Source organism: Osmia bicornis, chromosome 10 (assembly GCF_907164935.1).
Source record: "Osmia bicornis bicornis chromosome 10, iOsmBic2.1, whole genome shotgun sequence".
Taxonomy (NCBI): Eukaryota; Metazoa; Arthropoda; class Insecta; order Hymenoptera; family Megachilidae; genus Osmia; species Osmia bicornis.
In genome coordinates this window covers 8,248,316-8,273,162 of record NC_060225.1, presented here as the reverse complement: position 1 = coordinate 8,273,162, position 24,847 = coordinate 8,248,316, and the positions used below count along the sequence as shown (strand labels likewise).

Sequence of the window (24,847 nt, the reverse complement as noted above, 5' to 3'; positions counted from 1 at the left end):
AAAGAATAACCCAGTCAGTATAATAGATTATCGACGATTATCCTTAGCCCGTAGGGATGAATTACCAACGGTGAACGCCTCCTTCGACGGATAACCGATGAAAGCGCGATAGAAAAAAAAAAAAGATAAATTACCCGAGATACGATCTTCCCCCTTTTATTTCAACCGACCTGGCTCCACTGATTCTTCTACGAATCGGTAGATGATTTATTCGTCGTTCCTTAATTAAAAATAATTCATTCGACGGTATTGAAAGTACGGTAGCCTCGGTTTCATTATACTAGGAAAAGTGGAATTCGTGAAAGTTCGACTTTCGATAATAATTCCTATTAGGAATTCCTATTAAAATTCTACGCGAAAGTGCTAAAGAACCACGGTGCACAGTTTCTGGAAACACTTCTAGGGAATAAGGAACATTTCGGTGCAGACCAATACCGCTCTGGTTTCCACGTCTCTGGCTTTATTGCCTATAATTATAGACGCAGCAAATGTAACGCAGTCGTTTGGAAACGCGGCTTTTCCTTCGCGTCGTTAATCTCGACTCGCTCCTGTACGGTTCATCGTGCACTTATACCTCTTTGTTTCTGCGCTTACATGGTCTGATTATGCAGGCTCGTTTCGACCGAGTACGAGTATCGAGCACAAATACAAAAGCAGAAATATAAAAATGATTCGAAATCGGATAAAAACTTAAATAGAATTGATATAAAGTGCCGTCTATAAAACGTCTATTATTCCGTTCAAGTGATTCTAGAAAATAACGTAAATATAGTAGAGAGAACTATTATTTGAAAAGAACGAACATGATGAAAGAAGTCGACTTATCTTTTATTTAGCACCCCCACGGGTACAATTCACTGTCGATATTTATCGTGCACGTTTCTTGCGACATAGAAAAGGCATGATTAAAATCATTCTTAGGAAGAGAATTCCCTCACGGGAACAACAGATAAATGTTTTTACACGGGTCTCCACGGGAACCCTCCCACATTGACCTGAAATTTTTATGTTAATCGTTTACCGGTAATTCTGGTATCGAGTCCTTTCTATCGCGTGATTACATTACCTATAGAAACATTATTAAGCTTTTATACAAATTTCTTTACACCAATTACAAGCAATTGACTGGTCATTAATATCATTTACAAAATAATAATTATTCGTTTCTATAGAAGAAATTAAATTATTTCATGTTACTTTTAAATGGATTTGATTTTATATTCTGTTTTATTCAATCGGTAAAGTAGAATTTTGTACAGCGTTACCTAAAGAGTGGCGCGGGAAATGAAAAATTTTTAAACAGAAATTAAAATGCTACAACTTTTAATAACAATTAATAGTTTTAAAAGTGTTCATGACATCTTTCTTTCTATATATTGATTTACTCGTGTTAGCTGTGCATCAGTGAACCGAAGTTAATTTAGCTCTAGTTCGAAAGGAACGGAAATAACACGTAAAAAATCCGATACGCTTTAAAAAGTTTACGACCTCGTGAATTATTCCAGTCATAATTGCTACTCTCTTGAATACTGATTTATCGACTAGCTTCATGTGAACTTAGTAACAATTAATCATTTCTTATTGACTTTTCTACTCTTGCTATTTTAAATTTTTAATAGTTGAAACGGAAATACGCTTTTTTTATCGTAATTACTTCCCCTGAGGTCAATCCGTCCGCAGGGGTTTATAAAACACAATGTGAAAGCGTGTCACACGATTACTTCCATTCCCCCTGGTATCAAACTCGCGGCTAGCTCCATTATTATAGCAAACAGAGCATTTTCCATAGAGAATCCCTCATGGGATATTTTCTATGGAAATACATAGCTAGATCATTAACAATTCAAAAGACATTATCGAATACGATTAGGGACACGAAAGTCATGAAAATTATGTAAAAGGAACTGAAAAGTGTTAAATAATCTTTCACGATATTTAACATGACGCTTATAAATCTTTCTAATAGCAAACTATTTTGCATAAGAAGCATCGTTTACACGATTCCCTGTTATTTCTGAAGAGAAATCAATTGGAACGTGATACGTTGTTAGCACAACAAAACACCTGTGTTAACTTTTCTACATTCACCCCCTAAAGACTTTCATTGTGTAGATTCGTCAGTCTAAGGGTTGTTTGGGTTACACCTTCGAAAGTTTCACCTTAAAATCGATGTCAAGCTAGTGGACTTCGGTATTCTATTTTATGCTAATCAAAAAGGTCCTTTGGAAAATGAAAATTCGGGGACACCGTGACACGGTGTCAAGTGTTCACTAATGGTTTGTTTGTCCTTTACACAAATGATTGAATTCTATTTGCATACAAGATTTCGTCTAAAAATAATTCTAGGGATACCTGTCAGGTATTCCTAGAAGGAAATACTTAAAAAGAGAAGGAATAGTAAGACGGAGACGGTCTCTGTTATGAAGTGCAATCAGCTAATCGCGAGTAGAGAGGTTAGGGTGGTAAAAGAGGCGCGTAAACCTTGGTTATGATACAGAATAAGCTGTAACATAGTCCTGGTATGGTCAAGACTTGAAGAACCACGAATTTCACGAGAAAAGACTCCCAGATAATTATAAAAGATCGTAGGAATTCTTTGAAAAAGACGAGCCGAAATGGGAGCGCGTAATAAACCGACGGTGCGCATTGATTTTCAATCCTGGCTTGTTGCTTTCCATGAATTTCATTGTAAATTGCTTTTCGACTCTGGTATAACCAAGAAATTGGATTTTATTATTTTAAGACTTCACGTACAATTTTCCTTTAGCATTTTCTCAGCACCATGATGCGCGGAGTATAATCTATTTTATATTAAAGAGAATTGTTATATCCATTTCCAAATTTCGCGCTAATCATAATGACCAATAAGCGTTATTCTTCTTCGACCATTTATCTTGCGGCGAAAGTCTGCAGGCGCTCTTAATTAAAAAATAATTATTCTAAGATGGATGTTCTGCCGGCATTTTCTTCTCTGTGTCATTCGTTGTATAAACGTCTCATTAAGTAGTGAAAGTTCGTCGTTACACATTTTTCCGGTGTCCAGAAAGCAATGGTCACCTGCTGTGTCCCACCAGTGACTACACATAACCAGAAGACTGGATATGCCTTTGTTCTCGAAGGGTCATGATTTTAAGGGTCCTAGACTACCCCAGGAGGTCCCCGTAGGAAAAATGGCGGTCTAATTTAATTTAATAATTTACCCCGTTGGGTAAATAAAGGTACAAAGGTAGCTTGCTGCGGCGCCGTTATCAACCATTCGACCTAGAGCGAGGTGAAACACCATCAGTCTTATAGCGACCGCCGAAGGGTGCATATCTACCTACTAAACATCCATATCCCTTATTTTATTTTCTGCGTTCATTTAATTTGCTGTATTTATCTTTTTCGCTTATTGAATAAAGTCATTAAGAGGAAGAACGTGTTGATTTTATTATTCCTGTGTGCATCCCTTTCATCTCTGATTCCGTCACATCTCTGCACCCCTTACATCTCTGCATTATTTACATCGCAGCATTCATTACATCACTGCATCCTTTATATTCCTGCATTATTTTCATCTCAGCATTCCTGACATCACTGCATCCTTTACATTCCTCCTTCCGTTACATCCCTGCATCTCTACAACTTTGCCACCCCTTTCATCTCAGCATTCCTTACATCACTGCATCCTTTAGCTTCCTCCTTCCTTTACATCCCTGCATCTCTACAACTTTGCCACCCTTACGTCCCTAACACCCTTGCATCCCTAACATCCTTACATCCCTAACATCCTTACATCCCTAGCATCCTTGCATCTCTAACATCCTTGTATCTCCAACATCCTTGCATCCCTTATCCTGACATCCCATCATAGCGCCATCTGGTTTCAAAAAAAGGAACTAAAGCTTGCTAAAATTTTGGCCCTCTAGCGGGAAAAATGCGAACTAAATTTTCGATGTCGAATCAGCGCCATCTGGTTTCCAAAAAAGGAACTAAAGTTTGCTAAAATTTTGGCCCTCTAGCGGGGAAAATGTGAACTAAATTTTCGATGTCGAATCAGCGCCATCTGGTTTCCGAAAAAGGAACTAAAGTTTGCTAAAATTTTGGCCCTCTAGCGGGAAAAATGTGAACTAAATTTTCGATGTCGAATCAGCGCCATCTGGTTTCCAAAAAAGGAACTAAAGTTTGCTAAAATTTTGGCCCTCTAGCGGGAAAAATGTGAACTAAATTTTCGATGTCGAATCAGCGCCATCTGGTTTCCAAAAAAGGAACTAAAGTTTGCTAAAATTTTGGCCCTCTAGCGGGAAAAATGTGAACTAAATTTTGAAAGTCAAATCAGCGCCATCTGGTTTCAAAAAAAGGAAGTAAATTTACACGAAAATTTAAACTTAAAATTGTTCAACACGAGACTACTTACCTTTACTTACCTTTACTTACCTTTACTCGAACCAGCAACCATAAATAATATAATTATAATATATATTTTATAAGGGTTGCAGCGATACAAGGGATGCAGGAATGTAAAGGATCAACGGATATAAAGAACTCAGGAATGTAAAGGATATGGTGATGTAAGGGATGCAGTGTTATAAGGATACAGAGGTAAGGTAATAGATAATTAGGAAGCGTGGGTCTTTGCTTATAAAAAGCATAAAATAATTAATAACTGAAAAGGGAGAGCTTTGGCCTATAAAGAGGGATAAAATGATAAATAACTGGAAAAAGAGAAATAAAGGGGATGGTCGGCCGAGACCCAAAAAAGGGATAAAGTCATAAATGCTTTTCCCCTTTCCCCGTTCTCTGGATACCGATCTGATATCATCTTGGGGTGTTAGGGACCCCGAAGCACCGATCACTGTCTCTGTATACCGACAGGATACAATCTTGGGGTGTTAAGGACCCCAAAATACCAGTGGTACTCTTTGCATACTGACATTATGGTATCCGGGGTGTCAGGGACCCCAATGCATCGTTGGCGCTAGCTATATATCGACATATCACCTTGGGGTGTTGAGGACCCCGAAGTACCAGTGACACTCTTTGCCTACCGACAATATGGTATCTGGGGTGTCCGGGACCCCGATACATCTGTGGTTATCTCTATATACCGACATATCACCTTGGGGTTGTGGGGACCCCGAAACACCAGTGGGACTCTGCATACCGACAGTAGGTATCCGGGGTGTCAAGGACCCCAATGCACCGTCGACGCTCTCTGCATTATGACCTGGATTCATGCTGGGGTGTCAGAGACCCCGTTGAACCGATTGCGCTCTTATAAAAATATTTAAGGCAATTAAATAAATAACTGAGAAAAGAAATTGCATACATTAAATAAATAATTCAGAAATTAAATTAGGTAAATTAAATAAGAATTCAATTGCTTTTTTAAAATGATTTATTTATCAAGCTGCATGAGGTGAATACAAGTTTGTCAAACAATAATAATAATAATAATTATTCGATTTGGAAAAAATAATAGAATCAAAGGGAGTGAAAATTGGATCTTTTCAAATGTCACAATTATTCAACAGTATACAAATATTAAACTATTTATTTTTAAACGCTTCACGGTGATACCTGATGACAAGTTTGAATTTTCAAATTTCAATTTCCTCGTGCAATATAATAAAAGATAAATTGTGAGATAAGGTCATATAAATTTGAAGTATCGTAAATATGAGAAAAAGTACTGAAATTCAATATTCTTTGTCAATGTCGTTTAAATAATTGATCAAAATCAAATTTCATTTACATACCCCTATCATAAAACATCTTACTTTAATGTTTTCACACATACCCCTCTATAAACATTACTTTCTTTCTCTTCCTTTTTTAATTGCTTACCGTATTGAAATAAATAACATGAATAATGCAAGACCCTCGTAAATTTCAAGACTGATCAACAAACCTGTTCCGCAAAAGTGATTATAATAAATGGAAAGAAATCGATAAAAGAATGTTAAACGACGGCTGATAATGTGGGTCATCATTGATTGTAAAAATAAAGATAACTATACTCGCTTTTACTCGACGTTTTAACGATGTGTTACCACGATCCTACTTATGACTCCGCACGAAACAATTATTAATGTCATTTCTACCTGTATAACGATATCGAAAAAAATCAATGAACGCGAAAGCTTTTGTAAAAACAAAAAATATATTCGTTGTAATGACGGTGCGACATGTAAGATCAAATGATACTGAAGTCAGGTTATGATTTTGATTAGTATCGATACTATGACGTTTGGCATTATCGATATTACCGACATTATCGATTGATCTAAAATTAAATTATTAAATGACTGATTTTAGAATCAGATATTTAGATTTGAAGGATAGACTTTTAATTATTATTACTAACTATATATATATACTATGCGATAACCATGAAATCTGTATAAAAGATAATGCTTCGTGTTCATCGCGATTAACGTTACTTTAATAACACGCAATCTTTCTAATATGCGAGTGTCGTGAACCGAGCTCGCGTTTTTTTGATTTTTAATCAAACATATCGTAACATGAAGGGTCGCGGAACGTTATTTACTCTGCTTTGTACACTATTTTCACGTGACGTTTTCTGAGAACTATAAAATATGCGAGAATCATTCTATCATGAAAATTCTTGGCTCGTAATAAAAATAGGGATGAAAGATTTTTTATAAAAGACACTTTACTATGTACAAAAATTCAGATAGTTAAATAGGATCTTTTTAACTATGACTCTATGCACAAGTTTTCCATGAAAGATGATAAATCAATCGTATCCGCATTATTTAATAACTTTCTTACAGACACTTGTTCGTTTAGTGTCGTGGCAGCTGTTTGTAATTTACTCTTCCATCTAACAGTATCGTTTTCATTTACCGAACATATTACAATTTCATTTACTTCGTCCTGCACCGAATAACACGCGATGGACTTAAACACAGACCTAAGATCGTTTTTCACTTTCATCTTTATACTTTGATCTCGACTGACTAAATTCAAAACGAAAAAACCACCATCCATTAAACAATCAGCGACTGATTTTATAATAGAACTTTCTAAAAACTGTTTAGGCGGACAACTTATTCCAACTGTGGTGTCTTTACTATCTACGTCGAAAAGTACAGCTTTGAATTTCCTTCCTTTCGTTGCGCTCTCCTTGATGAACCTAATTCCATCTGCAATTTCAACTTTCATTCTATTATCAAGAATAAGACCAAAGTGCTCAGTAGCAATCTTCAACATCGCATCATCAATTTCAACCACTACGATGTTTAACTGGAAAGAATATAAAAATTAATTTTATAGGAATGATACTTTTAATATCATCAAGGGTGTATATACATACTTTAGGAAAACAGTTGTACAAAAATGTACATAGACTTCCTCCACCTAGTCCTATGATCATGATTTCATCGCATTCCTTAACACTTATAGCTGCAGTAACACCGATGCTCATGTACAAATGATGATCGCATGCTAAAAATCCAGGATCAATGATTTTCTTCATTTTACCTCGTCTGGATTTAGCTGAAAATAATACTTCATGTATGAGACATGCTTGAAACGTATAATCATAATAAGAGAATTGCATACCTTGCTTAAGACGAGCTTCACTTTGAATTACATAAGGATTATTTAAGAATATCAATCTCCTAAATTCACAACCATCTTTCTCGATCTCCTCCACAACAAAAGGACCGCTTAAATCACTGTTCCCTTCGTAACACGTCTTTCTAACACCTACGTCTGAACCCAACGACAAAAATGGGATATTAGTTTTACCAGATAAACCCTCTGGTGCTAAATTTAAAATGCACTCTTCCAGTTCACTTTTCACAGCATCCCAACTATCAAATTTATGTTCTCTGCGTAACGTAACAATAGCAAGTCTATCTTGTTGGGCGCTTTTAAGAACCTGCTGTCTTCCTTCCTTGGTACTAAATAACCAATCCGTTTCCCTAAAAAAGGAGAAAATTATTTTCTATCCTGATAATAAACAGTTCTCTAGAATCATTATAGACTTACTTTCCTTGTGGCACTATAAATGCCGCATAACTTTTTGTCCCCCGAATTCTAGGCTGGTCTAAAACGTAAATTGTATAACGTGGATGTTTATCATCAGGATAATGCAAATCTAATGAGATTTCTCCAACATCGGCCACGCTACGCTTTTGAAGGCTATTACAAATCAATGCCGATTGTTGTACTGATAAAATAGCTGACACCATGTCATCTATTGATGACAATCGCTTTGGAGGACCATCGACTAATGCTACTTCCAGAACCTATTTATTTTATAAACTGATTAAATAAATTGTCTTTTAATTATATATTTAACCAAGTTATGTTGTTACTCAAATGCTTACAGTTTGAGGTAGATTAATAAATTTTGTGGCGATCACCGCGAAAACTGGAATCGAACTTCCTTCTTCTATTCGTGTCTTTGCTTCCGCCTCGTGGCAACGTACTATACGAAACATAAATCCAGAATACGGAAAATAAGATAGCAATTTTTTTAAGATATGTTCCTGAAGTAATGAGACACAAATGTATCTACCACCGTTACGTAAAACTCTTGAAATTTCCTGAAATAATAATAATATATAGTCATTCTTTTCTATATTAAAATGAATTCATTATATGTATAAATATACCTTAAAATATTTATTAATGATAGATAATGTTTCTTCTTTAGTATCTGGCATAAGAGCATCTAAAGTACCTTTATCCAATATAACACTGAATGTATCATCTGAATATGTTAATCGAGTAGCATCCATTTGTTCATAAACTAAATCTGGTCTCACAGATGCATTAATATCACGCATTTGCTTAATGACAATATGTGATATATCAATATTAGTAATATTTCTATAATTAAAAGGAAGTTACATAAATGTATATGAACAATATAGGTCATACATTTTTCTCCTGACATGATATACAAAGTCAACTCTTATAGTTTAAATATAAAATGAAATTACCTATAACCAGCATCATATAGACACATACTGACCGTTGAATTACCACAACCAACAATTAAAATATTATCTTTTACTTTCATGTACTTTAGAAGTATGCTACATAATTCTGGATATTCTCCATACCTAAAAGAGAAAGATAAATAACGATTATTAATAGAAATGTATATTTATCAACAAGTACAACCAGAACATACCATTCAAAATGTTTTTTACCACGTTTCTTGAAAAATGTATTCCAATAGTCGACTTGGCTAAATTCCTCGTGTGTTTTAGGTAGCAAATTCATTGTTTCTAATTCTTTTTCAACTTAATATCAACTTATTTATAGCTGTCACTGCTATTCTTGCAGAATTACATAGGATGATATTAGGTTATCACTGGCCATATCAAGAACATGCGTAATAGTATTTAATTTTCTACTGTATTTTAATTTAAAATTGTAGGAAGGTTCAGTAATATTAAATGATGGTATTATTTTATATAATAATAAAAACAGTAATTCGTTATTTAAGGTGAATATGTCACATATACCACCATTGTGTATATGTACCTATACTTTTTCTTATATGTGTAAAGCTTCATATTCTATATGTAACTGTGTATTGCACACAGATTGTAAGTCTTTCTTCTGTGAAAATAGTTCAGAAGAAACAAAACTTGTAACATGTCAATTTATTACAAACAAAGTCAATACATTAGTATGTACACTACTCTGATACATTTAATATATATATGTACAATTATGTATAAATAAGACTCGCACACATTCATGACTCACATTCATATATATCATTGATACAAAAGCTTTTTCTATGCGAATATATAAATATAAACAATGCTATTTTTTTTTTTATCAGCTGATTACGAAATACAAATGATGTCTTAGAATATTTTCAATGAAAGAATACATGCACAGCCTAAAACAAGAAGCAACTTAATTTATTCTATCACCATGGAAAATACTGATTTTGTTTTATGTAATATTCATTCAAAATAAATTTACTTTATACTGTTAAACTTTGAATTAATTTCCTTTCCACATAAATCAGATTATTTTTAATTTACGCATAGAAGTATAAGTAAATGCGTACATATTGCACATTCATCTATTAAAATACAAAATTTACAATATCCATGGTCACTTAATATCCAACAAAACTTTTTATTTTATCATATCAAAAATTTATTTGGATATCATAAATTATTTGCAAGAACATCAGTCTTGCTTGTTGCTTCTGTAAAAGCTGTAATTAAATCTCATATATTTTAATATACCCACTGGAAAGATTTTTGTTTTGTTTTGCAACAAATTGAACTTTGACTATACAATTAAAATAATAATAATTTTCAAAAAGGAGTACAAAATACTCCAAAATACCACAGTATGCTAAGGGAAGAGATGTAACTGTAACATCTGGATGAAGAATGATAACTGAAAGATTAGAAAATGATTGCTTTCATGAGTATGCAGTGAAGAAACTAAGTAAAAATGATGTCAGTCTCAACATCTATGTAACTACACATTGTGATCATTAGAATCTTTCAACTAGTAATAAGACAGATGTTTGAACAGTGTGTTGTTAATTGTATTTGAACTGGTGATGGGTAATGGCCCCAGAATCACATATCTTTAGTTAGAAAAAGCATCATTTGATCAATGATCTAAAACAAGGTACATGAAAATATTATTTTCTAAAGTTAAGAATCAAATAAGTAGGTAAATCATGTTACAAGCAGAACAAATAAAAATCAGAGTAGAAAAACAAGAAAACAAAATATACACAATAAAGAAAGCTATTTCAAAAGTCAATCAATCTGACTAGAATTATGTAACAATTTCACTACGCTACTGATTTGAAATATACAATGCTACATATCATTAAAACAATATGTATCAAAATGTTCAATAAAATGAATGGTATTTTAAGAAGTTCTAACCCATCACCAATGCTTAATTCTGTTTCTGAATATCTCGTATAATGAACCCTGGCACACAAACATTGTGTTTAATAAAAAACGTTCGTTTTCGAACCGATCAAATTCTCTGGCAGTTAAACGCTTTATCTTTAATATATTCATATTAATTATCTTAAACATTAAGCTACTGAATCACTTTGTAATATAATCCATGGTGAAAGAACTATAAAATGGAGCAAATATATAATATTACCCTCAATCGAATATAAAATAATGTTCATCGATTTAAATATTGTCACTTTAGCGGTAAATGATTTTATTCGTAAAATTGTAAAAAAACAATGATGAAGCTAATAATTTTATTCCTTGAACCGGCGTAACATCCAAATTGGCATATACTACGCTATACGCGTGTTTAAAAAAGAATAAGGCAAAAAAAAGGAAGTATTTGGTTTAACATTGGTATGCCATCGAAAAGTATCATCTATGATATGAAAGAATAGTAGTAGCCCAAAGAAGCCGTTGCCAAATCCAACGTGGTACTCTGCACGGTCCAAGACTAGCCATCGCGCTGGCTATGTGACGCAACCAATCCCATATACCCCATGGTGCGTGTCCACCGTTAACGTACAAAACATACGTGAAACCACCTTTACATTTGCCATGGATCAAATAATAATACGGGAGAAAACTATGTAATCGAAAATGGCATCTTTGGTAAAATAAGATAGCCGGTGCATTGCTGGATAATACATGCAGGAAGACTGCTTTTACGGAAGAACGTTCCGGAGCGGTAACGTGTGCTAATAATTGTTCAAGTAACAACGAAGCAATTCCATTTCTTCTATACGCTCGACGCACACCTAAGCTAAGTATGTAACCCACTAAACAATCATTTCCTAAACTCGAACACAAAATACCACGATCTTCTGTGTTCAATTTGGCATAAGGCTTTATTTCAGCAACAATAAGTCCAATTATTACTCCGCCATATACAGCTGCAAGTGCATAAAACCGTGAGGAACTTGTTATATCTTCGTACCATGAATAAGGATAATCTATGGCAAAATAAATCAATACTTTAACATCCATATTAAGGAAATCTTTAATATAAAGTTAATGAAACGTACAATCACACTCATGATCTACTAAAACGGTTTACAATACCTTTAGTAATTAATCATTTTTGGTTCAGTTTTAATTTCATTTATATTTGATTATGTTGATGGAATTGGACCTAGTTCAATATGCAGAGTAAAAATCATACGGAGAGCTAAGAAATCCTTACACCAATGGAATTTAAAAACAATAAAAAAAGAACCAAAAAGGATTACATGCGAGAAGCAATATAATTACTCTTTGTAAAGGTATCATTTATTTAAACTTGGTGGGAAACATTCATACCAATTGGAAACCAATCTTGACAGAGTGCCCGTACTTCCTCCAGATCATCTGGGCAAAGGAAACGTAACTGGACATCACCCAAGACACATAAGGGTACGGTTGCCGGTATCACGGAGGTTTTTTGCTCATTTGATGAGTTTCTTGTATTTTCATCCGTGTATTTATGTTTGTTCTCTTGTGATATTTTAAACTCACTCTTCTCGATTTCCGGTAAAATAAGATACCGATTAAACGATACGGCCATCACGCCACTGCTTTTCTATCATTTCATCAGTCATTTCTTGAACAATGTCAAGCATGTCACGTTGCATGTAAACGTTTGCTAGTAAACATATTGAGATCAGCAGACATTTTGTCCCCCTCTATCATTTTCCGTCCTTCTCCCTCTTTTCCTACTTCCTTCCTCCTCTCTTTGTTCATCTTTTAATACTTGATACACATATAAAAGATCCAACACAACCTCGAGAAAACGATTGCGACATGAGTTTTTTTTTAATTTTTCCGAACTATAAGTAGACAATCTGATATATCGTTCGTTTTATCTTATAAAAAAGTATCGCATTTCTCCTAAGTACCAAAACAGCGATAAAATAAACGATTAGAAAAGAGATAAAAATACAAAGTAACAATACTAACACAAAACAATCGTCACTCGTTACATATAACTGCAATGAGTAAATTACAATAAGTATTCTTTGGGGGGTAATCCCGTAATTTAGTTACTAAAAATATCTAGTTACATTTCGTGATTCTCTTGTTGAGAAAAAAGAGCTAGAATCAACTTTATAAGGTTGACCCTTCCGATTGATTGTGAATTCGCCGGAAATATCGTTGCGACAAGTTATCGTTATGATGCAATATATAGATTTTTATGTATATATGTTTGTTAATTTGTAGCAATAAATAATACCAATTGAAATAATGTCTTACCGCGTGATTTTCTTTTCTAAACTTTTAAGCCTATATCTCCTGGTGGAACTGAGAGCAAGATAAACGCGTGTAACTATTTCAATAAATATTTATACATATCAAAATATTTTATCAAACCTACATTTTACACTTTGTTATTGTCCTTCAGTAATTTATTACTGCTCGAACTATTTATATAAATATATATAAAGTAATGGTAATACAGTGAATGTAACATTGTATGTATAATATATAAGTGCAACATGTTCCTTACAACTTGTATAAGATTATCCTGTCATTTGGTCAATGACAATTATAAAATTAATCAAATTCTAAGGGTATGGTTCATTTGAATTACCTAGCGCAAGAACAATGGCTATAACAAAAAACAATTCGATAAGTCGATCTTCTAGTTGTTTACGAAAGTACCGAATACTTTTCGTGTTCGGTATTACAGTACTATGTGTACAAATTTATTTGGCACATACATTTTTTGGTCTGGAAATTCGAAACCGAAAAACCAGCCAACTGTCTTCAGGAGAAGTAAGTTTCTTAATAATAATGTTAAGGATACTCTGCTATATTGTAACATAAATTGTACTTTATACAGGATTTATCCCAATTCGAAGAAGATGAAGGTTTACCAAAAGGTTTTCGTCAATTGAAGCTTCCACCGGATAAACATACCAATTCGAACAAAGTATCACAATCACAGAAGAACCATACTACTAGAATAAAATTAGATCATAAATCATTAAACTTTACCCCACCTTGCGAATTTACTGGCAGAGAAGCAGTGAGCGCTGTAACGCGTGCACAAAGTCAAAAATGCAAACAAAGCATTGTCAATGTGACTTGCCTTAATCAACAGGGATTATTATACCCAGAAAGGATACAGTCTCTGTGCTCTCATTCTCCAGGGTTTACAAATAAACCAGTCAGTTTAGGATGTTTTAAAGATGATAAAACATTAAGAATACTTTCTGGTTATTACCATATTTTTAAAGGGAACAATTCGCCGGAGCGCTGTGCTTTTCTGTGTCTTCAATCAGGATATTTATACGCCGGTACTGAATATTCGTAAGTGTACGGATAAAATATATCAATTTCTTTAAATTAACCTGATGTAATGAGCATTTAATTTCAGAGTTGAATGCTTTTGTGGAATGGAAAAACCGTCGCAGTTAAAACGATTACCGGATTCTAGTTGCAATATGAAATGTTCCGGCAATCCAAAATATTCCTGCGGTGGATATTTGACTATTAATGTGTTTTTGACTGGAATTCAGAGTAAGGAAATATAGAGAAAAAATTGCCAATGCAATTCTAACTTTTGATAATAATACAAGTTTGTGTAATCAACAGGATTTAAAGCACAGGAAGCTCGAAATGCAAGTACAGACAGTGAAAATGAAAAACCTGCACGAATCGCTTATTTATTAACAGTAAACGGCAGAGCCAGTCGACAAGTGAAGAGACTTATCACTGTTCTCTATCATCCTACACATTTATTTTACATTCATGTTGACGCGGTAATGAGATGAATACATTTTACAATTAATACATTATTGTAACTAATGTATATCATGCTTTTAGCGTCAAGATTATCTTTACCGAGAAATGTTAGAAGTGGAGAAGTCTTGCAAAACGAATAACATTAAAGTGGCAAGAGGAGAAAATCTACGACATGCGAGTATCTGGGGAGGTGCTAGTCTATTGACGACTCTTTTGAAATCTGCCCAACAAATGCTTGAGCATAATCAACATTGGGATTTTCTCGTCAATCTATCGGAATCTGATTATCCTATCAAAAACAATGCACAATTAACTCAATTCCTTAGTCTGAATAAAGGGATGAATTTTGTGAAATCTCATGGAAGAGAGGTTCAACGTTTTATCACGAAACAAGGTTTAGATAAGACTTTTGTGGAATGTGAAACTCGCATGTGGAGGATAGGCGATCGTAAATTACCAAATGGTAAATTTTCACTCTTTAATTTTATCATTTCACCTTATTTAATTCATAAACGATTGTTGTTTCTTTATAGGTATTCAGATAGACGGTGGTAGCGATTGGGTAGCTTTAAGCAGAGAATTTGTAGAATATGTTGCTAATCAAAATCCTGATGAATTAGTGACCGATCTACTAAAAGTATTCAAATACACTTTATTACCCGCCGAGTCATTTTTCCATACGGTCTTACGTAACTCAAGATTTTGTAATACGTATATTGATAACAATTTACATGTTACTAATTGGAAAAGAAAGTTGGGGTGTAAATGTCAGTATAAAGCTGTAGTAGACTGGTGTGGTTGCAGCCCGAATGATTTCAAGCTCGAGGATTTTAGCAGAATTCGAAATACGATTGACCGCAACTTATTTTTTGCACGAAAATTTGAACCTGTCATTGATCAAAGAATCATTGACAGAGTAGAAGAATGGTTGTATCCGGAGAAAATAAATAGGACCGTCACTGCAAAGGGTTACGATGCTTATTGGCAAAATTTGTACCATACAGCTGATCTAAGTCCTTTGACCGACGACGCGCAATTAACTATTTCAAATTCTTTAGCTAGATTGATTTTTCGTAAGCTAAATATTGACTGCAAGAATATACGCCTTTTGGAAACTACTGCCTATTTCAGTCACAATCAATTTGTTGGAATATTAATATTAGCAGAAGCTACGGTACAACCGTTAACTCAAGAAAAATACGTGGAACAAATAGAAGGTTTGGTATATTTACGACGTAACTTTTCTACTAGTCGAGAGTGGTTGGGAAAGATACAAAGTTTATCAGTTAATACTGATTACGATCAAAAAGAGAAAATGTTTAGAAACTTAATGGGAAGTATAGGACCATATTCGTACCCAGGTTTATGGTACGAATTCGATGTTGGAATTATGACACCACAAAATCTATCTATACTATGGGTGGATCCCTATGGTAAATTAGCGGATGTTAATTACATTCAACTGGAAGAAACAACTTTAGTAATTTCTTTTTCAATTAGTTGTTCTATATTTAATGTTCTTTGGATGATTAATGCAATGTTTGTTTTCAGACAGGATATGTTAAACCACAGTTCAGCGACCATCTGGTTGTGGGTACTTGGCATTTGTTCTTGGTCACTGATTCTTTATTAATAGCAAAAATGAATTTTTTGGTCACTCCTTTGGGATATTGGAAAAATAAAAAGATCTCTACAGAGAAAGCTAAAGAAGTGAATATTGCGTCTGGAGATAGTTATCATGTTACTGAAGAAACGAATAAAAAATGGTCACATTTATTAAGTTCCATCAATTTTTACGAACGAAATATTTATACTGCAGTTGACGAAATTAATGTTAATTCGAATTTGGATAAGTGGATAGACAAGTTAGTAGAAGAGCATTATGAAATTGACAAAGTATGTAATGTTAATAGTAACATTGGAAGTAAATTAAAATTACAGAAGTGTATTAATACTTATTGGAGCTCGTTGAGCCCCGATTCAAAGGCTGATATCAGTAATTTATGTTAAAAAAAACTATTAATTTACTAAATATGTGCCATTCTCAATATTTTTAAAGTTTAACTTATTAAATACGTGTAAAAACTAATAATGTTTTTAAATATTTTTATATCAAATACACACTATACATATACATACAGTCTATTTTAAAAATATTTAACATCCTGAAACTACAGCAAGTTAATTCATTTTTTCATGTTTTCCTTTTCCACTTTCAATATTCCCTTTCACATTTTCAATACATCTAAGTATTTTCAATATGATAAAATACTTTTATATACGTATAATTAATTTCTATCCATTTTAGTAATGTATTATGCAGCTAAATAGCAATATTCTACATCATATTTTTAAAAACTAATTGTCGGTAAGCTAATCAGAAATTCGACCGCTGCGCCATCTCCTAAAAGATGGCGGAAACTACTCGACAATTTACCGACCGAAATTTCGAAAGTAGGTAAAGTAGAGAGTGATTTGATTTTGCAATTAAATTGTAATTACTGTTTTAATTTGTAAACTAATTGTAAAATGTAAAATCAAATACTCCTACCTGTTCAAAGTCCAGAGACGCTTCAGTGCGAAGCGGGAAATTATATTCTTCAACCCTATCCTAGTGATTTTATCGAAGATGTAGTGTCAGTATCGACGTTTACGCGTTGTTTATACAATATACGAAATGCCGATGAAACATGTTACTCTATTCAATAAAATAATATGTAATAAATAGTTTTCACAAGTTTCGAGTACAGTATAACAGCGAAACACGTTGCTATTAGGTAGCTAATACAATGCCATTATTTTCAAATAAGTTTTCCCCAAAAAAGACGCCTACCAGAAAGGCAGGAATCTTTTTAGCAAATAAAGATTTTAGCCCAAAACGTATCGAAAAAGAACTTGGACCGAACATTGGACCCATACGTTTAAAATTAGGAGAACAGGAAACTGTTTTTGAGTCAGGTGTATGGATACCGGGTAAAACGTCGATACTTTACTAAACAAGTTTAGCACGAACGATATATCGAATAAGAATGTTATTATTTTAGAATCTGGCAAGATTGGAGGAACGTACAAGGAAAATGAAAAACTAAAGAAAGAAATGAAAAGACTGGAAGAAGAAAACAACTTATTAAAACTGAAATTTGAAGTACTCCTGGATATGGTAACTAATTTTTATTTTTACTCAAACTACTAAATATTTATAAAACCTTTCATATTTATTTCTTATATTAATACTTCTTTTTATTCAACAGTTAACACAATCAACTGCAGAGTTCAACTCACAAAAGGAAGAACTAGATAGATTAAAAAGAAATTCATCTTATAACAAAGATAGTGATTCTTGATATAAAAATTTATTAAATTAATTCGTGTTTTATTTCTTCCTTTATACTTCCTTTGTACAATACCACACGTCAAGGTACGCGAACGCGTATACGTACGTCAACTCCAATATGTACACTTTATAATGATAATATAAGGCAAATTTCAAATTTTACATACCTTCATTAATCCATTACATTTTCTGGACAAGTTTTTCTTGTGTGTCCTGGACATAAATTTTCATACTCTAATATGAGTAACATTGATTTTTTAAGGCTTTTAGCATTCTACAAATAAAATACAAACCTTCTACTCCACAAATTCCGCATTTTCTTTTACCAGTGCCAACTCGAGACCCTTTCTTCGTATTTTCTCGTCCCCTGCCTCTAGTTGCTGTTCTTGTATTACTGTCAGTAGGCATACTGTTAAAATTCTCACTATCTTCATCCGCCCATTGAAAGAATTTACAAGAATCGCTCATGCCTTTGGGGCACGAATAAAATAAACGCCCCTTATTAGGACCATCTTTCTGTACAGTGCGCCTGCATAAATTATGAATTATATCATCAAGATATCAAGAAAGACTAAGAAATTTTACTGTAAGTATTTGCTCACTGCTTTGCTGGTTGATTACAATGACATTTAATATCATTTGATGACATTGTACTTGGACCAGGGTTTGTATTTGCAATGAATGGTGGACGAGAATTATTACTTATATGATTTGGAGTTTGACTTGTACTTTCTGATGCCCAAAGAAAGAAATCACAACCAGAGCCTTGAGGTTTTGCACATTTATAAAATAATCTTCCTGAAACAAGTCAAGAAGCACTAACACTATCGAATTCATTGTAAATATTTAAAAAGAACAAAATGAAAAAGAGAATCATCTGTACCCTGGTTTGGTCCTTCTTTTCTTACGGTTAATTGAATCGCATTTTCATGACAATTACACATAATAACGGCATCGTTATCGATATGACCCCAAGTTCTGTTCGGTTCATTTTCAGCTGATCTTGGACTGACCATCGATGAATTAAAATTATTGGTGTTAACGAATGTATTATGTTTAGGGGCAATTTGTTTTTTAACACTCGTACTAGTCGACCTACTCGTCGTATTACGGTTACTACTTTGATTTCGAACGAGCCCTACAGACGTACTGGGGTTAGATAAATTTGTTTTATTTCCACCACTTCGACTATTACTACTTCCGGGTCTTACTACGGTTGGATTTAGAATGATAGCTGATCTCGTATCATCGGGCATACTGTAGTAACCACTTTCATTTCTTTGAGAGATGCCTTTAATACTCTCATTCTTTATATTCAATAATTCGTTGAACATAGGATCGCAGCCCCCTATGCAAGTTGTATAAGAAGTACCATAAATTGGATAAGCGTTTCTGGATAACTTGAATTTTAGTTTACGCATATCCCCCGGGCACTAAAAAATCATCATTAGATATCGTATAACAGTTACTAATAATTCTTAATATATATCATATTTACTTGAGGGCAAACTTCGTCTAGAACTTCAACAGATTCAACATTCTGCGGGAACCAAATTGCATTGCTGCAAGTTGGAAAATTAATGCAACCAATGAATTTTGCCTTATCTTTTTTCTCCTTAAGGACCATATTTAAGCCACATTTAGGGCACTTAAAGATAGCGATTTCTTCAGGCGGATTAATCCTCTCCATCTGTTGTACTTCTGCCGGTTGTTCATCGAGATAGTCAGCTAAGGCGCTGTCAATTAAATTAGCACGTTCTATTGCTATTTTAAACACCTCACGATACGTATTTATCTGAGCTTCTAACACAACTTTTGGATCCTTTTGTCGATCGCATATCCTACGAACAAAAAGATGTTCATTTGAGAATTTCAACATTTTCTGTATTGTTCGATAAACGATAATAAAGTGGCAACCTACAGTTTAAGACCCTTTTCCAAGTCGGCTCTTAAATTTGGTTTTGACATTTCAAACCCCATAAGATCATATCCCATCACCAGTCCAATTCCAAGTTTGCCAGGTATTAAATATTTTCCATCAGTTACACCTACATATTGACGCGACTTTATCGTGTCAATATGTTCCGCGTGAGTTGCATCTGTACCGATGCCATATTTGTCCATTAAACTAATTAAGTCAGCTTCGGTCAACAATTGCGGCGGAGATGTTTCTTCTTGTACCATATCTATACTACTTGGTCTAAATACTTGTCCCTCTTGGTACTGGTAAATTTCTTTATCGCTCCATTTTTCATATATATACACGTTTAAGTAGTTCTTTTCGATAATTTGTAGACCATTAGCTATGAACTTTTCTCCAGCTATATCAATTTCTACCAATGTTTCTTGACCGACGGCATTGTCCGATAAACAAGCCAAAAAATGTCGAACAACGAATTCGTAAACTTTCGCTTCGTTGCCTATCATAAGATAATTAATCATATTTAATTAAAATGAAATAAAAATGAAATAATTGTAACAATTGTATCCGCACCGTTTAAACTATCAGTATATTTTGTTGGATGTATAGGAGGATGTGCCTGATCACTTTTCTTCCCCTGTCTAGGATTTAATCCTTTTCCTAGCAACTGTTGCGCAAAATTACCCCAAGCTGGATGATTTACTTGTTGATTTACCAAAGGAGTTAAATTTAATTCCTTCGGAAATATGTTTGTTTCTGTACGCGGATAACTGATGAGACCCTGAGAATATAATTTTTCTGCAATTCTCATAGTTTCTTTAGCGGTTAAATGAAGCTTTCGAGAACCTTGTTTTTCCAGTTCCTAGAATTATTTAATTACACTGGATAAACTTTGTAACATACCTGCTGTTCAACTGATTGCTATGTTACTTACAACTGTGTCTAATGGAAGCGGTCTCCATTTACTCTTGGGTTTACATGTTACCTTCTGTACAGTGGCATTAGGCTGTTCAAGACACATATCAAGAAAAACTTCACAAGGTAGTTTCTCAAATAATCTTCCTCTTGCCCATCTAAAGTCCACAGAAAGATTATCGCGGATATCGGTCACGCTTATTTTCCAATACGGTTCTGGCTTAAATCTTTCTATTGCTAAATATCTTTCAACTACAAAACCTAGAGTAGGAAACTGACAACTACCATAACTAATCAACATGTCAGACAGACTTCTAGGAAATACTTTCTGAAGTCTCAGTGTTTGAAATCTTGTAAATGCAGCACCTACAATGATTTAAATGAAGATTTTATGAATAGATTAATTCTAAAGTAGATTGAATCACTGCTATTAATTACCTATCCTCAAGTCTAATTCACTTCTTACATCAACAGCATCACTGACTGCTTTGTCTGGCTCTATCAGATTCTGAAGAGCTCTATTTACAGATGCTTGTGTAATTTCAGAAAATTTTGCCCTATAAAAAGTTACACATTTACAATAAAATAAAATAATATCCTATCATGCATTAATAGTTTATTCTACCACCTATATACACGAATATTAGGTTTAACTCCTTGACAGACTTCAATGACCTCAAATCCTATATTTTCTCCTTCACGATCACAATCTGTCCAAATAATTAATGCATTGCATTTTCGTACTTCCCTCTCTATAGTCTTTTTAATCTTGATGAAAGTATCATCTATGCACTGTTTTACTACAGGTGCATCAAATAAACTTAACGGATGACAACCCTGCCATTTTCGATATGTACCAACAAATTCAAAACCCAACAAATGACCAGACACAGAAGTCATGATCATATCACAATTCTGATTCCATAAATGTGAATTAAATTCATAAATTTTATTATATGGGGATAATCCTTCTCTCTATAAAATAGAAAAATATTAAGTAACATTTGTAGATAAAAATTTTTACATTTTGATCGTAATAATTTTTAAGTTACCCGTTTAGAAGTACCCTTCGATAAATAGCCTGCGATATTTTTCGCGGCATCATTTTTTTCCGCAACATTAAGAACTTTCATCACCTTAACAGAACTTTTGAACCTTGCGAGAAATAATTGATAATGTTTTGATTTATACAAATTTACTCTCGATATGTTACTTCTGTTTGTAATAAAATTAATATAATAAAGAAAATACAACATGATTCCGGGTTCCTATTTCTAAAAGGTTATAAACTGTTTAATACGTCTATAAAATACTGTCATAAATAAAACGAAAGATAACTGTATTCTTAGCTTACATACTGTAAAATCATATTCGACAAGCGCAACAGTTCATATCGTTTTAAACTTTTTCATAATGTTTTAAATGTAACTTGCAAAAAAGGGTTACAAAACTTCTAATTACCGCCATTGACATTGCCCGGCAACTTCAGTCGTATTAAACAGTAAATGAAACATAATAAGAAGATAATTTCTATTGAACGAAAACTATCAATGACTTAGTAATTAGCAGTGATTATAAAACGGTGTTAATTCAGCTGAAGTCCGAGTTGTTAATAAATTTCATTTATTAATAAATGTCAAATTAATAAATGTTATAGTCGAGGTGCCCAACGAAAACTAGTAACTTTTTAATTGTGAATGTTGCAAGTTTGTTGTTACGAGAAGCAATGACTATGGATCGACAAAGAGTGAATTTGTAGCTCGAAAACGAGCAACATGTACTCTATAGTATAAAAATGTGAAACACCTCGCACTACACAATCTCATGCACCTTGATGGTAATAGCAGATTGCTTCGAACCTCATTCTTGCTAGTCATTTTGTGGCACACTCTATGATTCAGGACGGTGATTTTAGGAACTAAACAAGGGGTTGAAGGATCGAGGGATCGTTTCGAAAAGAAAGAACCAAAGAAAAATAAAGAACTCGATGAATAAATCGCATATCTTGGTATGTATGCTCGAAAAATTGATTTTACTACTTTATGTTAACCGAATCGTAGCTCTCAGCTCGATATCGTTTTCTAAAATTATCATCTGATAAATGTTTAGAAAACGATATCGATTACCGGGTCACACCACGTGGAGGTGGCTACGATCGTGACCCACCTAAAACAAAAAAATTCTCAAAAAGAGACAACATTAAATACCAATTGAAACTATAAAATGTTGAAACAGAAATTTCAGCAATAATTGAGAAAATAACAATTGAACAACAAAATCCCCGCCAAAATCATAAAATTCCTCAAAACGGAAAATGTATTGTGAAGTCGGAGGGTCATCCGACTTCTCTACATTTTTAAACTGGAAATCTATATATGTAAATATGTACAAGAAAACCCTATCCTGAGCTAAGGCATAAAATACACAAAAAAACAATTTGCACGATTATCATTGTATTAAATAATACAGTGATATTCGTGGGTCACTATGCTTGCTCAAAAAATAAAAATTACAACCAATTCCCGTGTCGCTACGGACCATTCGTCCTACGACATGATGGGAATCGGAGGAACTTTAAAGCATGCGACTCACCGATCGTTGACTTGTACCACTGCACTCGCCACGCATCTTAGATTGATCCATAATTGATCCATAGCTCGTATGTTGGCTCGTCAAAGTAACTGTACCTCCACTGGCAAAGCACTCATCTGAAAGCATAAAAATCACGATTCTTGAACGATATATGTTTTCTCTCAATTTGTTGTAATTAATATGGTAATACATAGGAAAATTCAAAAAGAAGCATGCAAAGCTATATGGGAATAACTACACCATAAAACAGGGTAAAACACATGCAAATACATTCCAAAACACATGAAGATCAAAAATGCAAATAATATTTGCAAAATTATAGTAAAACACATAGGGTACCACTCCATAAAACCCACTAATAAATCCGTATAAATATGCCAAAACACATAGGGTACCACTCCATAAAACCCACTAATAAATCCGTAAAAATATGCCAAAGCACATAGGGAACCACACCATAAAACACAGTAAAGCACATGCAGGTACATGGGGTACCACACCATACGACACAGTAATGCACTTGTATAAAAATGTCAAAACACATGGATGACCACACCATAAAACGCACTAATATATCCGTATAAATATTCCAAAACACATGGGAAACACCATAGGAAACACCATAGACACACACAGTAACACATGTAGTAACACACTAATAAATCCATGCACGAATATCGATGGTATCAACCCGTACCGGTATATGTTTGACACATCGATCCTTATCCTTCAGCGGTCGCGATAAGACTGACTAGATTTGCCCCTTCTCCAGGTCGCGCTTCGTCGAGCTGTTGATAATGGGGTACCGGCGCGCCCAATCAAGCATGACGTTCCGCTTCACCGGTTCCGCGGCTAGTTACATTTAACTATTTCTATCGGATATTTGTTAATATTTATTTAATTACTATTTTTAATTTTACAATTGTTTATTAATCAAATTATTGTTATATCTATTTAAATTGTTTATTTCTTTACATTTTCGCGTGGGTATATTGCAAAATTTTGTTTAATTATTCTATTGAAATTTATTTAATTATTATTTTTAATTTTACAATTGTTTATTAATCAAATTATTGTTATATCTATTTAAATTGTTTATTTCTTTACATTTTTGCGTGGATATATTGCAAAATTTTGTTTAATTATTCTATTGAAATTTATTTAATTACTATTTTTAATTTTACAATTGTTTATTAATCAAATTATTGTTATATCTATTTAAATTGTTTATTTCTTTACATTTTCTCGTGGGTATATTGCAAAATTTTGTTTGATTATTCTATTCAAATTTATTTAATTACTATTTTCAATTTTACAATTGTTTGTTAATTAAATTATTGTTATATCTATTGAAATTTATTATTTTTATTACCTTTATCG

At 33.5% G+C, this 24,847-nt stretch overlaps 5 protein-coding genes across 11 annotated transcripts; 2 read left to right on the top strand and 3 right to left on the bottom strand.

Moving 5' to 3' along the window:
• Positions 1 to 6,402: 6,402 nt before the first annotated feature.
• Positions 6,403 to 9,311, bottom strand: LOC114875539 (eEF1A lysine and N-terminal methyltransferase homolog). Its single transcript, XM_029185941.2, has 8 exons — positions 9,155 to 9,311; positions 8,961 to 9,083; positions 8,631 to 8,847; positions 8,343 to 8,561; positions 8,002 to 8,261; positions 7,570 to 7,934; positions 7,322 to 7,503; positions 6,403 to 7,251 (listed from the first exon to the last, which is right to left on the bottom strand). Exons 1-8 carry the CDS (start codon positions 9,244 to 9,246, stop codon positions 6,703 to 6,705), a joined length of 2,007 nt encoding a protein of 668 aa, XP_029041774.2. The 5' UTR covers positions 9,247 to 9,311; the 3' UTR covers positions 6,403 to 6,702.
• A 302-nt stretch (positions 9,312 to 9,613) lies between these two features.
• Positions 9,614 to 13,478, bottom strand: LOC114875540 (N-alpha-acetyltransferase 60). Of its 2 annotated transcripts, XM_029185943.2 has the most exons (3): positions 13,212 to 13,478; positions 12,282 to 12,848; positions 9,614 to 11,935 (listed from the first exon to the last, which is right to left on the bottom strand). In XM_029185943.2, the coding sequence occupies exons 2-3, from the start codon at positions 12,523 to 12,525 to the stop codon at positions 11,358 to 11,360; spliced, it is 822 nt and encodes a 273-aa protein (XP_029041776.1). In that variant the 5' UTR covers positions 12,526 to 12,848; positions 13,212 to 13,478; the 3' UTR covers positions 9,614 to 11,357. The 2 variants fall into 2 exon arrangements, with proteins under 2 accessions (XP_029041776.1, XP_046143316.1); XM_046287360.1 differs by lacking the exon at positions 13,212 to 13,478 and having other exon boundaries at positions 12,282 to 12,926.
• A 71-nt stretch (positions 13,479 to 13,549) lies between these two features.
• On the top strand, positions 13,550 to 16,839 carry LOC114875538 (xylosyltransferase oxt). Its single transcript, XM_029185940.2, has 7 exons — positions 13,550 to 13,733; positions 13,801 to 14,270; positions 14,338 to 14,480; positions 14,556 to 14,722; positions 14,787 to 15,168; positions 15,239 to 16,185; positions 16,257 to 16,839. Exons 1-7 carry the CDS (start codon positions 13,563 to 13,565, stop codon positions 16,713 to 16,715), a joined length of 2,739 nt encoding a protein of 912 aa, XP_029041773.2. The 5' UTR covers positions 13,550 to 13,562; the 3' UTR covers positions 16,716 to 16,839.
• A 237-nt stretch (positions 16,840 to 17,076) lies between these two features.
• LOC114875561 (protein chibby homolog 1) lies at positions 17,077 to 18,070 on the top strand. The gene is made up of 3 exons (XM_029185968.2): positions 17,077 to 17,678; positions 17,750 to 17,865; positions 17,957 to 18,070. Exons 1-3 carry the CDS (start codon positions 17,495 to 17,497, stop codon positions 18,047 to 18,049), a joined length of 393 nt encoding a protein of 130 aa, XP_029041801.1. The 5' UTR covers positions 17,077 to 17,494; the 3' UTR covers positions 18,050 to 18,070.
• Positions 18,066 to 22,968, bottom strand: LOC114875560 (DNA topoisomerase 3-alpha). Of its 6 annotated transcripts, none has more exons than XM_046287433.1 (12): positions 22,230 to 22,968; positions 21,928 to 22,149; positions 21,504 to 21,850; positions 21,314 to 21,432; positions 20,895 to 21,241; positions 20,534 to 20,822; positions 19,961 to 20,459; positions 19,538 to 19,880; positions 18,923 to 19,472; positions 18,642 to 18,837; positions 18,333 to 18,568; positions 18,066 to 18,252 (listed from the first exon to the last, which is right to left on the bottom strand). In XM_046287433.1, the coding sequence occupies exons 2-12, from the start codon at positions 22,129 to 22,131 to the stop codon at positions 18,212 to 18,214; spliced, it is 3,171 nt and encodes a 1,056-aa protein (XP_046143389.1). In that variant the 5' UTR covers positions 22,132 to 22,149; positions 22,230 to 22,968; the 3' UTR covers positions 18,066 to 18,211. The 6 variants fall into 6 exon arrangements, with proteins under 6 accessions (XP_046143389.1, XP_046143390.1, XP_046143388.1 ...); XM_046287434.1 differs by having other exon boundaries at positions 21,928 to 22,164; positions 22,234 to 22,968; XM_046287432.1 differs by having other exon boundaries at positions 22,234 to 22,968.
• Between the last annotated feature and the right edge of the window lie 1,879 nt (positions 22,969 to 24,847).